This window comes from Scatophagus argus, chromosome 19, assembly GCF_020382885.2.
Source record: "Scatophagus argus isolate fScaArg1 chromosome 19, fScaArg1.pri, whole genome shotgun sequence".
In the NCBI taxonomy this organism is placed as follows: domain Eukaryota; kingdom Metazoa; phylum Chordata; class Actinopteri; family Scatophagidae; genus Scatophagus; species Scatophagus argus.
In genome coordinates, this window is record NC_058511.1 from 7,468,136 (window position 1) to 7,483,139 (window position 15,004).

The following is a 15,004-nucleotide window of genomic DNA, read 5'->3' on the forward strand; positions in this document are numbered from 1 at the left end:
TGAGGCTGGAGGTGCCTGAATAGCATGTGTGTGTGTGTGTGTTTGTGTGTGCGCATTTAATTGCGTCTCCCAGTGTGTGGTTAATGAATTACAGCCTTGACAGGTCAGGATTAGCCCAGGGGTGTGGAACAGATAAAAAAGGAAGACAATCATTCTTCCACATCCACCCAAATGAAAAGTCACAAGACACAATGCCAAAGTTGCTTTTGTTAACTACATTTTGGGAGTTTCATGTTGAACAATGTTACATCAACATGAAAGTAGAAGTAGCTTTGAGCTTTGAACTTCCTGTTTGACTCTCTTAGATTCCTATACTACCCCCTCCCCTGAAAAATGTGTTGCCATGTAAAGTCTGTGATTGTCATTCAATAAACGGCAGCTTTTCTACTCCACTGTCTTCATAAAAAGAAAAGTTCTTTAAGTTTTCAATGATGGTAACCAGGACAATATTTCCACTGAGGGTACCATAACACAGTTACACACAGTCACCTTTACTGTTCATTGTATGGCTCTTCGCACCTTTGAGTGTGCAACAGCATCAACACCATAATGTAAAAAAACCCAAAAACATGTAATTCCTCCATTTTAGAGTTGGTAGCTCTGAGGTAAAACACCACCTTGCTATTTCAACTTCAATACAGATTTGCACCTCATGTAAATACTGCTAGTATCTGCTTTGTTCTGTTCTGGCAGCTTAGCTGACTTGTTTTGTGTATGCATACAACTGCTCTATGTGCCCTTGACTTGCCCCCTGGGGACAAATAAAGTTTTTTGAACCGAATTGAACAGATGAGACTGAATCCGAGCTGATCGGTGAGTGAACATCGCCCCCTGGTGGTAAGCAAACAAAATCATCAGTGAAGCGCATGTGCTGGGACTCACCACAGGTGTAGATGACACTGAGGTACTTCCTGGTGCCAGAGTAACACGGATCTCCAAAGTCTCTCGTGGAGGCTCGAATCAGACAGCTTTTCTTTCCCTGACAGCGAGTGGTCAGGACCTGCAGGGCCACAGACGACTGGCAGTCTGACAGAAAGACGAAGAGAGAGGGGGAGCAGTGAATTATTAGACAGGCTAGTAGTACTTCAACCGAGTATATGATTAAACTATTTTTATGGCTTAAACCAAAAGCAAGCAAAACCAAAAACAAAAGCAAAAAAATGTAAAAATTAATAGACAACATTAGTTGTAGACCTAAAATGCAGACAGTGTTCATCAGTTAAACTTAGTTCCAGTTGTTCCATTTACATCTCTTTAGTCTTTTCCATTCATTAAGATTTTGATCCCTGAAGTGTCTATAAATAAATCATTGCTTGCCATCTCTCCCAAAGCACCTACTATATCATTTACTTGTTCCATCTTAAACCCTCAGATGAATGAGTTACTTCATGTGCTGTCTCCAAACATTGTCTCTGTGTTCCCTATAGTTGTTACCTCATAGTAATTTCCATTAGAAATAAATGAAAAATCACAGGAGCTGTAAAAATAAAGCATCTTGCAAATTTTCATGTTTATTTTATTAGTTAATTTGGAAAAAAATGTAAATGATCCAGAGTTAGCCCAAGTTATAATGTTTAGCTGTTTTCTCGCCGAGATGTTAAAGAAGAAGAACCTTGTTCACTCCATGCAAACTTCTGCCAACGACGCATTTATATTGCTGCTGCTCTCACCCCACGGAAAGTCTGTCATCCCATTATGATGCATCTCCAGCAACAGTGTATGTAACTTTATATTCTTTTTTCAGATATATTCAAAGTTCATGTTGCAGATGAGTCTCTTACTACCTTGCTGTACATGTACATTGATGGACAGGTAGCACTTCAGGCACAAAAGGACTACATGAGTCTCTGTCAGCTACATCAGATATGGACACACACACACACACACACACACACACACACACACACACACACACACCCCTATTCCCATATAGGCTTTCTCAACTCTCATGGTGGAGCCTCTGTCCACATCAGACCCACAAACAGAAACCTTACTGGGGCCTCACATTGTCTAAAAGATACCTGATCCAAAATGTGTGTGTGTGTGTGTGTGTGTGGAGACCAGACAGAGTAATAGATGTGGCTCTCATACATCATCGCTAAGCACCCAGCAGCTCCTGCAGACCATCTCTTCTGTAGCTCTCGTCCTGTGGACGGATAGATGAGGCTCTTCTTTCCTTTTTCCGCTCTCACTTCCTTCCCCTCTCACATCAGTAACACGACTACACAGAACGATATCCTGACCTGCAGTGCTCGCAGAGACCGAAATTAACTTTTTAGCGCCAGAATAACATGTTCATATTTTAACAAAAATTGTTTTAAAGGAGGGCTTCAGCAAATGATTATTCACTTGATCTATTATTGACAAATAATCCACCATTTGTTATCTTACTGTTTGTTGTTCGTGGCATGTGTAGTGAGACAAAATGATGTGTTTGACTATGGGATTAAAAAACAACATCATGGTGTTTTAACACTGTTAATTGTGTAACTCTAGTGGAATACAGATTGCACAAACTGAGGTGTAAGGAGCACTGATAAAGTCAGAAGAACCTCCCGCTGAGTTGTGTGGGAATGAGGATGGGTTGAGGTTCCACATGGATGCCTCCCAGGCCCCTACACTCCATCTTAACACTAGAAAACAACACAAGGAGATGAGCCTTTGAAAGCGGACACTATGCTTTCACACTGGTTGCCCTGGCGGGCTCCAAAGAGAAAAAGGAGATCAGAAAGGAAGGAGTAAGAGGCCAATTAAGGCTTGGCTCACACGTCAACAGGCCACAACAAATTATGGCTCGGGTCAAAGGCCAAATGTCCCAGTCAGGAAATGAAAGAGGGCAATTCAGCAGCCATGCAGTGTCAACACAGGGAATTCACTGAATGGCCCACAACTGTGCTGTCCTGTCTTACTGGATTTCAGCAATCATAACCAAGAGCCAAACCTTATTTCATAGTGTGTTTGTAGAGACACCAGATAAAAGATTATGTTTGGTAAGCTTGATAAGAATGACCGGAGACCGGATCGCCGACCGGAGACTTCCCAGCTGGAGCCGACACACTGGAATTCCCAACCAGGATGCAGTGAGGCGGAAGCCTGTGGGAACCACCGAGTGTAACTAGCCAAATACCTCAAAGGTCAGTTTCCCCTCAGATGAAGCAGTTTCACAACCTGCTACATCTGCAAACCCTGCAACACTCTGTGAATGAATTCTTGTGCTGCCAAGTGACACTGCTGTAAGAATGACAGCACGTACAGACAAACCTCTCATCTCGGTTTGCCACGTGTGATGAAAACATGTCTGAAACATACCTGCATCAGTCTCCACCATGAAGCATGCAAACGAGCATGACAATAAGTAGACAGAAATGTGGTTGATAACTGTATAATCAGAATGAATGAATGTTTTTTTGTTCCCAAGTGAGATTAAAAAAAAAAGAAGTTCTCCTGCACATGACAGGGCAGGAAAAACTATATGACTAATCATCACACGCTGAACTGCATCCTGAGGACAGGACTGACATAACAGTACTGTGCAACCTGAAGCACTGAAACTGATCATCCTCTGATCAGCTGAGACAGATTGCACAAACTGACGAGATTAGGTCTGAAACTAACATTTTCCTTGTCTTTTGATGTGGTTATTTTCACTGAAGGAACAAACTGTAACCAGCAAATGTCTGGCATTTTCGCATTAAAAAAAATCCTAAAATTATCGACTGTTTATTAAAATAAATAGCTTTCAACTAATCGATTAATCAACTCATCATTGCTGTCAGATGTGCCATTCATCCCCTTCTATATTTCCAGTGGTAAAAGTTAGAAACGATTACAGAAGTTTCTTTCACTTTCAGTCAGTTTCATTTATCCCATCATTCTTGCGTATGTATACCAGTATCTAAGTGCAGATGCTGCAGCACAATGACCTCCTGGTCTGCCCGATGTAGTTTAATTTGCCCTCCTGCTCTCTTTTCCTCCCCAGAGGGCTCGTTTGAGCTGGTGTGCCACGCTAAAAACTTTCCTCTCTTGACAAGAGAACCCACTGACAGACAGACCCCCATTAGCAGCAGCTTTGATTCCTTGACTGAGTGATTAGCAGAGCAGGGGGGCCAACGGGTGGGGCCGGAGTGAGGGGGGGCTTCCAGAGACAAGAGGATGGAGACACACACATTTATTCTTTGTCCACTGGCTCTCCATGCTTATGCACATACACAGCATTTCTATGTAGTTTAAAAGAACATTCCTGAGGGTCCGACAACCTCTGGCTCTCATTAGCGGCTTTAACACAGACAGACAGGCATACAACGACCCTCTCTTACACACACACACACACACACACACAAGCAAAACACACAGAGGGGAACAGGCATGAATAACCCCTGATACCTCTAGCCTTTAACCTCAACCACCTCTGAGCATGTGCACAAACCCTCTAGCCTCTACACGCTCAACAAGGACAGGCCTGTGGTTCAGAAGAGAAGGTCCACAGCCGAGACAAGCGGTGACGGAGGGAAAGGGAGGAGTTTCCTGGACACATTCATGACTCATCGCAGACTGATATCACATAGAGAGAACCACAAAACGAGAAAACACAAAGGCTTATCTTTTTTCTTAAAATTTCTAGGTTGAGAAATCTCCAAATGACGTCTTCTTCTCCGTCTTTCATGCATTTGATGTGCTGTTACGCTGCCCCGTACCAGCAGCCCCTCTTTGTTGCTGAGCTCCTCTTGTCACATCAGTCATCCGTCATGCATCTAATCTTGTGCTTGCTCGCCACCGGGATCATCCTCGGACTCTCATCACTAGCAGTCTAGCAGTTTTGCAACTTCCACAGAATTAAAAACTAAAGCAATAGCATTGCAGTAATATTAATACCAATACAATAAAATACTGGCTCTGGTGGTGTTGTTGTGACGGCTGCTGTCAGGTTTCACTTGTCACAGAGCCCTTATATTACGACTAATGTAGGAGAGTATAATGCTGGTGGACTGAATTACTGTGACCCAAACACACACACATAAACAGTGCATCCACAGCAACCTTGCCCAGAAATTTCTCGCAGCAACGCTCCACAACAAAGCTCCAGGTATTTCACCCACGCACACCTTTCCTGGAATTTCCAAGACAATGGGAGGACAAACTTGTCAGAAGTCCTCATCTCTTCTTCTACTCTGACTCACCGGCGACACGTATCATTTCATAGGGAGGCTCTAGTCATTGTTGTGGGATTAAAAGTCTTTGTATGACAGAAAAGTGGCTTTCAATGGCGTGTTAGGGTGAACAGACGTGCACACGCCAAGAGCTTTCTGTAAATGTCATTAATGCATTTGAGACCACTAACCCACACACAGGTTTACTGTAAATGGTTCACCTCCTCCTGTAACACAGCCAAATATTATAGGAAGTTATTTAAAGTTGCTCAGAAGCACATGCACACTTCTTCATTTGCTTGAAAACTGATAGCAGGTTATTTCTAGAGTCAGGGGCTACTGGTACCAAAACAGTCAGCCCTGCACATGTGTGCCATCACTGACAACATGTTATTTAATACTTTCATACAACACAACTTCAATCAGTGGTGGTCCTTTTGCATGGACCTGTTTTCGTGGGAAGAATATGCAGGGAAGACACCTGCAGGAATGTTGTTCTAACAAAGTTTAGGAAAATCTCTCAGAATTCAATCACTGAAATTTGTCAACTACTGCTTTGGACGATGGTTACTCTTCCAGGGCAGATTCAAACACACAGAAAAGTGCAGAATTTTATCTAATCTGAAAACGTTCCAAAACAAGACCGACATCCTGTCACTTATCTGGTCTGTATGCATCAAAGTAAAAGAGAAAAGCAGATAGAGTTACGCTGAAGCCGCTCACACACTAACAACTGGAACAGGCTTCCAAAAGTCAAGTCTTAAATTTGAACAGCAGCTGTGCATGCTTGCTTTTCAAAAGCATCCGTGATCATATGAGGGACCAAGCAGTGCGTGCTCACATTCTGAAACATCTCGCCGTAAGCCTTGGCTCACTCAAAAGTGAAAGCACAGTGGCCTTCAAAAAGAAAAAGAAAAAAAAACAGCAAAAGCAGTCTGGGACCCTGCATGCCAAGTGTAAGGGCTATTTAGATGTCAAGAGGTGTGTGTGATGGTAATGGGGCAGATGAGAGAGGAGGACTGAAGCAGGCCCCTTTGCTTTGAGGATTCCTCATCACCGCAAAGACCTGTCCAACTCCACCACTCCCACCCCACCCCAAAACCGAGGAACAGGCGAGATCAAAGGGGGCTTACCGTTGTGTGCACATGCCTGAATATGCACTTGTTTCTGTGTCTCTCTATCAGTAAATATATACACAGTACGTTATATTCCATTACTTTGGATTCAATAAGCAAATACCATACCTTCTCTCTATGTTGGTAAATGGACGGCAAAACTGACAAACTAAATTTGGTTGTACACTCCAAAGGATCTCCAGAGGTCGGTAGCTTTTAAACGCTACAAAAAAAACAAAACAACAAAAACACCTGGCAGGTGTTGAACTCCAACAAACAAGCAGTTTTCGTGCTGCTGTACATTGTAATGTCTTTCTGACTGACATCATCTGGTGGCGTTGATCTCGCACCTCAAGGAACAGTGAGGTTGCCAGGACAGTGCGGTTTAGGAGATTACTACAACCCACCCCCTGGCACATTCAAACACACATTTAAATAGAGGAAACAGGCACAAAACAAACTTGCATGTAAAAGCAACTGCCAAGGCCAAAAGTATTCAGACATGCAGAGCCGCAAACACGCACGTGCGAGGCACCACAAGGGCAAATAAAGAGGAGAAAAAAAGCATTTAAAAATAATTAATGGTGTGTGCCTGAGCTGTCACTCAAGACACCCTCACTTCCTGCTCCCGGTGACATGGGAGCCACATGAAAGGCGGAGCTGACAGGGGAAATCCCACCAGGGTACCGCTAGACTGCCTGGAACAGCCTGAGGAGGTGTTTGTGGGTGGTTGAAGAGTATATACATACGTGTGTGTTTATGCGATAGAGACACAGAAAAGCATGCTGTATAACAGATGAACAGGAACAACAAGGCGTTTTGTGTATGTCTGACTGTCCGGCTGATGTAAACACAAACAATGTAAGCATGTGATTTGACAGGAGACACCACCGCTCCTCTGCTCTAATCTGGCCTTTGTACAACTGTAACAGTAGAGTCCGTTTTCCATCAATGCTGTGAGAACTCAGCTACTGTATTTAATCCAGAGTCTGAAACCAGATATCAGGCCAGCCCTGACTCACCCGCTACGCCTACCTGTTGCACATTCCTGGTCAACCTGCATGCGGAGGACTGGCTGATGTTGTTTCAAAGCAAAGCTCACAATGTTCATACAGAACACAATAACTAACACACACACACACACAGCCGCTCTTGTGCTTGATTGATTGATTACCCACCGACTGACACCTGTGCCAGCCTTTCGAGCCCGTCCTGTCACCTCTGTCATAAAGAAGGTACACAGGACATGTCCATAGTGTGCACTGTTCCTTCACATCTTTAAACAGGCACACACACACACACACAGACACACACACACACACACACACACACACACAGACAACTTACACCTGCTTGGGCTACTTATCTACAATGAAACAAAGGCAGTGTAGGCTAAAGCAAAATAAATGAGTTGTCCAGCAGAGGGGCCAGAGCCACCAGGGTAGCTATGGTTATACTGGTACTCTGTCCAAGCTCGGAGTCAGTGATGTTCTCCTAAACAAGGTGAGGCTACATCTGGATATCCCATGCAAGCTCTCTCTCTCTCTCTGTGTCTTACACACACACACACACACACACACACACACACACACACACACACACACACACACACACACACACACACACACACACACACACATACTTGGAGGGAACTCAATACTGTCCCTTTTCTACAGGACAAACTCTGCACTTTGGGTGACAGAGACACCTGATCTGCATTCCACCCCAACCCTCCTGGCAATATGTGTTTGTGTGTGTCTACCTGAGCTTGGGTGATGGTTTTATTTATCTCGGTATGCTTTCCTAACAAGATGACGAAATGCTAAATGGTAATGTGCTGCTAAAAGTTACATTATGAATCTGTAATCTCCGGTTTGAGCAGCGTCAATGATTCACATACAGGATGGGTGTGGCAAAGTGTTTGCTCCAGAGCCTCCGAGGCAAAGAAGCTCTGGAGGAATTATAAAATCTGTCAAACCACAACAGGAACTCAAGGTAATATCACACAAGTCAAAGAGTGATTTGACAGGGGTTATGAGCCTGGCAGCGTCTTGCAGATCTCTGTGTGGCTCAGAGGTGTTCGAGTGCTGACGTGTAAAACTCATTAATAAAAATGTTTCATTTTCATCATCTGCCTGATGGATAGCGCCTATGTTATCAGCAGACGAATCTTGGCTTAAAGAATAAACAGAAGCCCACAGTGACCTGAAGTTCCACTCTCCCAAATCATTAGCATGTATGAGAGCATCAGCAGGACAAGGAGCCTCATTTTAACATCACTGAAACGCAAGCTGACTTTATTTGCATTCCCAGTCTGTGTCTTCATGTAAGAAACTTCATTCCTCTCCTGACCTCAGACTGACCCCACAACTGATGAAAAGCACGAGTGATAATAATAGTCAAACAGTGCAGATGTTAATAGGATCAGTTAAGATGACTACAAAACAAAACAGCACCCTGACACCTGAAGTTGTTCCTAAGAGTGCTCGGTCTACCGCTACTGCTGGCTAACTGCTGCTAGAAAACCGGTGATTTAGTGACTATTGGAGTTAGTTAGTTTAGACTAGTGACTACTGGAGCAAGCTGCACCAATAAAACTTTAAAATGCTTTAGCTAGTAACGTAATAACGAGTAAAACTATTGCTAGGAACTATAACTGTTGCTTTTATGTGCCATATAATCAAAAGCAATAAATGCAAACATGAAGTCTATATCAGCCAATTTTAGAGAGCAAAATAAAATGTTATGGCCAGTCCTTTGTGAATTGAGATATGAATTTTTAGTCAGACGTCATTAGCATTCAGCTTTGTCATCTGAGGTATATTGTGTTATTTAAGTGAAACATATTATTTTGATGAACTGACTGGTCATTTATAACATTTTATATTAGCTCCCTCTTTTTAACCTTCAGTATAAATGGGTCATATATTAGCGAGCTTTAAACTAAGAGCTATTACAGCTGGCTTCTCGGTGGTTTGTGAGAAATGCAGTTTCCTCAGCCTCTCAGCTGCCCTGATACCCCCACTCACCTACTGAAGGGGCCCTCCTGTGGTGCAGGGGACACTCCAGGGTGCCCTGTTGAGTCCGGCCAAACATGGCGGAGTAAACGGCGATCTGCATGCCCCGTTTGCAACTCAGCCTCATCCTCTCCTCCTCACAGACCACCTTACTCTTATACTCATCTGGAGATAGACACACACACATGCACACACAATGTTACAAATAAGAAGAAGCAAAACCAAAGGAGCATTTTAAATACAGATTTAAACAAAACAAACAGTAGTATATGGTATTGACTTTATGTGATTTCATGCACCTAGACCTGGAATAGCTGTAAATTAATAGAAAAATGAAGCAATTTTGAATTCTCTGCTCATGTCTTACCTTGTCTATTGTTTTCCTTACTTCAAAAATTACACTTTCAGATGAAAATAGCATTTCCAATTTCCAATAAATTTCTTCTATTTTGTTTTAATTCATCAAACCTTTGTAAAGCATGAGCAATGAGCACATAAAGCAGAGGCCCTGACAAAAGGCCTCATTTAGCAGGCAAAAAGACAGCAGAGTAGCTCATTGGACATGTAGAGCCATGTAGAAGCATTCCTCACACACATCCAGCCACAGTGACCTGTGACAGCCAGAGCAGCTCCACTGGCCAGCAAATAAAAACACCAACAGCAGCAGGCGTTTCTATGTCCATGTGGGGAGTGGAACAGGAATGCAGAAAAGAAGAGAGAAAGCTGAGAAAAGGGGGCAGGACTGGTTTGTTATATCTCTTGGTGATGGATTCAGTCTCCCTCCCTTTCTCCTTCACTTCCTCTCTCCTCCATCTACCGCTCCTTTCAGAGGCAGTGACACCTGCCCGTTGCACCTCACTAACACCCCTTGCTGCCTTTCTCTCTACTGCTGAGAAGTCATTGGTTAAGTGACAGTGAACAAAGAGCTGTTGATTGGCCCCGGTGGTCGGGTGGAGAAAGAAAAAGTGGGGAGGTCAGAGGGGATCAATGGATTAATGCCCACTTCTGGTCACTCTAGTGTGAACTGCTGCACAGCTCAGTGTGGCTTGGCTCAGCACAGCACTGAGCCATGAATGGAGACCAGAATCTGGGTGGGATTACTGTGCTGTTGTGGCTCCCCTCCGGAGTGATACTCTTAGCTTCCTGGCTCACAGAGAGAGGGAAGGAGAGGGATAAAGGGAGAGAGGCATGCAAAGAGTTTTTTTCTTCTTTTAAACAAAGCAGGGACGATGGCAGAAGCAGTAAAGGCTAACACAGATACTGTGATGTTTAATCCAAGGTAGAATTTACAGGAAAGTTGGTCGTTGAAAGAGAAATTGATCAAATAAGAAGTAAACTGAACTTCCTGTTTTGAAAGATATGACTCACAAAAATAAAAAAAATGAACCTTATTAAATTTAACAAATGCAATTAATCTATTCTAGCCACAGTCACAGCCTATGCCGCCAAAGCCTGATGCTGATTCTTCATTGTTGTATCATAAAAACACATTAATGAACCATGTTAGCTCACATCGTGACATCTTGTTTCATTGACATAAACATGGCCACTATGCAAAAATTACACGCATGCGGCAATTGCTCATGCATGCAGAAAGTGTGTATTAACCCAAAGCTGAAACCAGCCCCCCTAAAATAAACAATTTACTCCAATTCGAATAACAATTACTGAAAGCACTGTATACTACTGTAAAAGTACTGTATAAATACAGTGCCCAGCTCTTTCAAGAAATTACTTAACCTTTCTAAGCCCTTCAGAAAGTATGTATTTGTGATACATTTTCAACAAGAACCCGTAGGTTTGTGGCTGACGGCCACAGACAGAGTCAGAAGTTGAAAAGTACTGAACTAGTTTTGGGCTTAGTGCCAATTTAAATTACCTTAAGATGCTTTCTATGTCAGCATTAGAAGCAGCCTAGTTAAACCTGACATTTATCACAGCTTTATTATGATGCGCTGTCCCCTTTCAGCGACACACTCTTTCTGGAGATTTTTCTCTTTATCAACCACTCACTTCATGGCCACTGGTTGAAAGGAGGATGCTCACAACACAGGAACAATTCTCCTTTCTCTAATAATAGAGATGGTCCTTGATAAAGATTGCTCCCTAAAACCTCAACAACACACAATTAAACTAGACATGGATTTTCTTTAGTTGTTAATATTGTTGTTTCAAGTGTAACCAAATGAGGTGATCCAACCCCTGATGTATTTCAGACTGAAAGTGTAGGTTTGTGAGAACAAAAACAAAAAAATGTCCCTGCACAGGTGAGGGGTGGGGGGACAAAAATGTGTGTCACTGTCAGAATTTCAGGTGATGAGGGACTTACTAGGTCTGCATTTGTACCAGACAATGAGGTATTTACTGCTGCCAGGACACTGGTCTGTCCCAAACACGCGGCTGTTGACAAGGACTTGACAGCTCCTTCTGTCTTGGCACTCGTCCAGCATTTTCTAAAGAAGGAAAGAATGACAGAGAGCGGGAGAAGACCAAAGAGAGGTTTAGAGGGAGGACAATAAGCCAACGATGGTGAGACCAGCAGCAGGCAAACCTAAAACCACTTCAAACAGGCTGCTTGTGGCCATGGGAATATGGAGGAGAAGAGCAGGTAAGAGAACAGAGAGAATGAGAAAAAGAAGTCTCTGGAAAGCTCCACTCCACTCATTTCCCGGCATCCTTTTGCTTCTCCAGTTTCTTCATCTTTAGCCAACTGTAACCCAGGTGAGCACATTCCAACATAATACATTCACCTGTACTGAGAGCCGACTCGGCTGGAGGGATGACTGAATGGATTCTGTTCAGAGCCTTCTCCAAGTTTAACATAAAAGAAATGGTATTTGTTACAATAGATCATGGAATGCACAGGGGGAAATAAAGGTTACCTGTGTATTTTTCCAGAGAGCAGAAGAGTCATAAAGTATTAAAAGTGACACAAGCACATTGTTGGTTTCAGTCTTTTCATGGGAAATTTAGAAAGTAAGAAAAATATATTTTAATTCCAGGACAAGATTTCAAGTTAAAACTAACTATCAATACATAGACCTCTGTGTTACCAGTCATTAAAGAAAGTAAATGTAATCGTGTAAATGTTTCTTGCATGATGGAAAAGGGACAACTTTCACCATCTACACACAAGGCTTTAAAATGAGAAACCGCAGTACTGAGTGGTGCCACCAGATATTCAATGTAAGGAAAGATTACTTAAACAATTTGTCAATTAACCAATTTGATAACCAACAGAAAATCAATCTGCGACAATTTTTATAATAAATCAATCATTAAAGTCATTTATCTAACAAAAAAGTAGAACATTTGCTGGTTACAATTTATACATCGTTGTTAATCAAACAGTTTTGGCATTTGAACTGATGATTGCATCAAAAAAAGAAAAAAAGATTAACAGATAATGAGTGTAATTGTTACCCCCATTGGGATCTTTCTAAGTAGAGACATTCACACTGTAATACCAACAAACCAAGGGTCATGAACAGGTGGTACAATGGGATTTTTCAGGGTTGTACTAATGTGGGTGGCACAGCAGTCAGTCATTCTCTCACTTCAGCACAATGCACTCTCTGTGTCTGTGCATTCATGGCTGTCTTGTCTGTTATGGAACCGGAGGGGGTTCAAAGCTAGAAGGCAGGGGGACTAAGTACAAACCCAATAACCAAATGGATGCTGAACAGGATGCATTTGTGTGTCTTTGCACTGGTGCTGCAAAGCGGGGGATTTAGTTCATCCGTATCCCAATTTAGAAGAGGATGCTAAGGCAAAGACCCCATGAAATCGCTTTGTGTCATGGGAACATACAAGCCTGCTTCCCCTTTAGTGAGTGTAATTTGCTGGAAAACACCCTCACAGAGCATTACATAATCAGTGGTCCTCCGAAATGTAATCCTTGGGAAATTTGACCATTTTACAGGACACTCTCAGGATTCCCTCAGGAGAATCTGCAGACCTAAAGTGAGGGGAGTTTATGTGTGACACTGCACATGAATTCAGCAGTACCTGTACAGAGGCTTGGGAAAACCAAAAAATTTAATCTGGTAATTAGTTATTTAAAAGTTAAAAAAAATAACCAAAACAATCATAGCACTATGCGTGAGGAAAGTGTGAGCTTAGTTACTTACCTGTAATGCGGTGGACACAGAACAATATCGATCATCCTCTCTAGTGTTATAAGAACTTAAGAGGGCCTGGTACGTCTGAGGGCACCGCTGGGGGTCCGAGGCGCCTCTCCTTCCGTAGAAAGCGGATTGGACAGTGATGGTGGTGCGGGGTGGGCAGCGAACAGACAAGAAGTCTCCGTCACAGGCCTGCTCGGTGTAGTTCTTCAACACTTTGGACAGGTAACCTATGAGACAGAAAAATTGCAAAGCAGCTGTTACCTCAGACGCTTTGACCATCAGGGTAGGCACAAAACATTAAAAGATTTCTTGACATTGATATCACAATTTGCATTATAAGTGCAACACAAGCTTCCTTAGGCCCTAGCCAGATTAAAATTGGTTTCATGGTTTTGCATTATTAAAGTGGCCCTCGCTTCATTCTACTGTTAAATGTAGAGAGGGTTGGTAGCATGCTGCGGATCGTTCAATGATAGTGTTTCCACGGACATTTGGTAGTCCTACATATCAGCAAGCCCTGACAGATCACTACTTACATCTAAAAGACGCCTACAGGCCAGGAATACTGCAACAACACAGAGAGGGTAAAGCTTTAGCTAATTTAGCGTCAGCCCTCTGGTCATGTCTGTAAAGCATACTCCTGTGTTTGATATTAAAAAATACCAGTCAAGGATGATTCTTAAAGCCTGACATTATTACACTTTTTATACACGGACACGACTCGCACATACCTCCTTACTTTTCCCACATATTTCCTCCAAGAGCAATTTGACGCATTGCTAGCTCAAAATGCTACCAGACTCTTCCATAGTCAGTGTATTTATCAGTAAACCAAAGTACAATTTAAAAGCCATGTGGTTCTGGCAATGTGATGAATTGAATTGAATGTTGAGATGTCTAATCAGAAACCAATGTTTCTGAAAGGACTTCTTTTTCATAAGCCTTTTATGTGCCATTCTCCCATCTAAGTTTCTATTAGCATGTTATTTGCTTGCCAGTAACCATGTTTACTTGCACCAACCAACCAGCTGGAATCATGACCGAGAATAGAAACATTACATAAACCATTTAATGGAAAAACCACCGCGTGAACCTTGGAGGCTGCCTCAAATCAAATTAAAGCTCTCATTCTTTCAAAATACAGAGGTCTCTCGACTGACTCTGCTTTCCCACTAAGAGTCTTTTGAGAGCTGCCAGTCAGCCTGTCAGTCACAAGTGAACCCACCACAAAAGCCACCATTAACATTCCAGGCTGTGAGAAGGAAAGCACAGATAAAGGAGGGGGGGGGGGAGCTGATCCCCTGGACACTGTCATATAGTGTCTTTCTGGACTTATCTAAACCATTTGTGTGCTGGCTGCTATACAGAGGAAAAACAGTTGGCTTAAGTCTTAGATTCTCCCATTTCTGAACTTTGTTGGGATTGTTAAATTCAAAAACCTACCCTGATGAGAGCAAGATGGCCAATAACATTTGTGACTGAACAATAATGAACTGAAGAAAAGTTCTGAAATGTGTTTTCATCCTGTTGAACTTGGATTGTGGCTCACTAGTCCGCAACTCACTGTGAGGAACAGATGATTCCAAACTTATCAGGGT

At 42.7% G+C, this 15,004-nt stretch overlaps 1 protein-coding gene across 1 annotated transcript in view; it reads right to left on the reverse strand.

Moving 5' to 3' along the window:
- Positions 1-15,004, reverse strand: part of LOC124050884 (protein eva-1 homolog A) — a 67,970-nt gene that overhangs the window by 34,136 nt on the left and 18,830 nt on the right. The window contains exons 2-5 of the mRNA XM_046373832.1: positions 13,410-13,633; positions 11,609-11,732; positions 9,292-9,444; positions 883-1,026 (exon numbers count right to left, since the gene is read on the reverse strand). Coding sequence (XP_046229788.1) covers positions 883-1,026; positions 9,292-9,444; positions 11,609-11,732; positions 13,410-13,633 — 645 coding nt within the window. The remainder of the gene's footprint in view (positions 1-882; positions 1,027-9,291; positions 9,445-11,608; positions 11,733-13,409; positions 13,634-15,004) is intronic.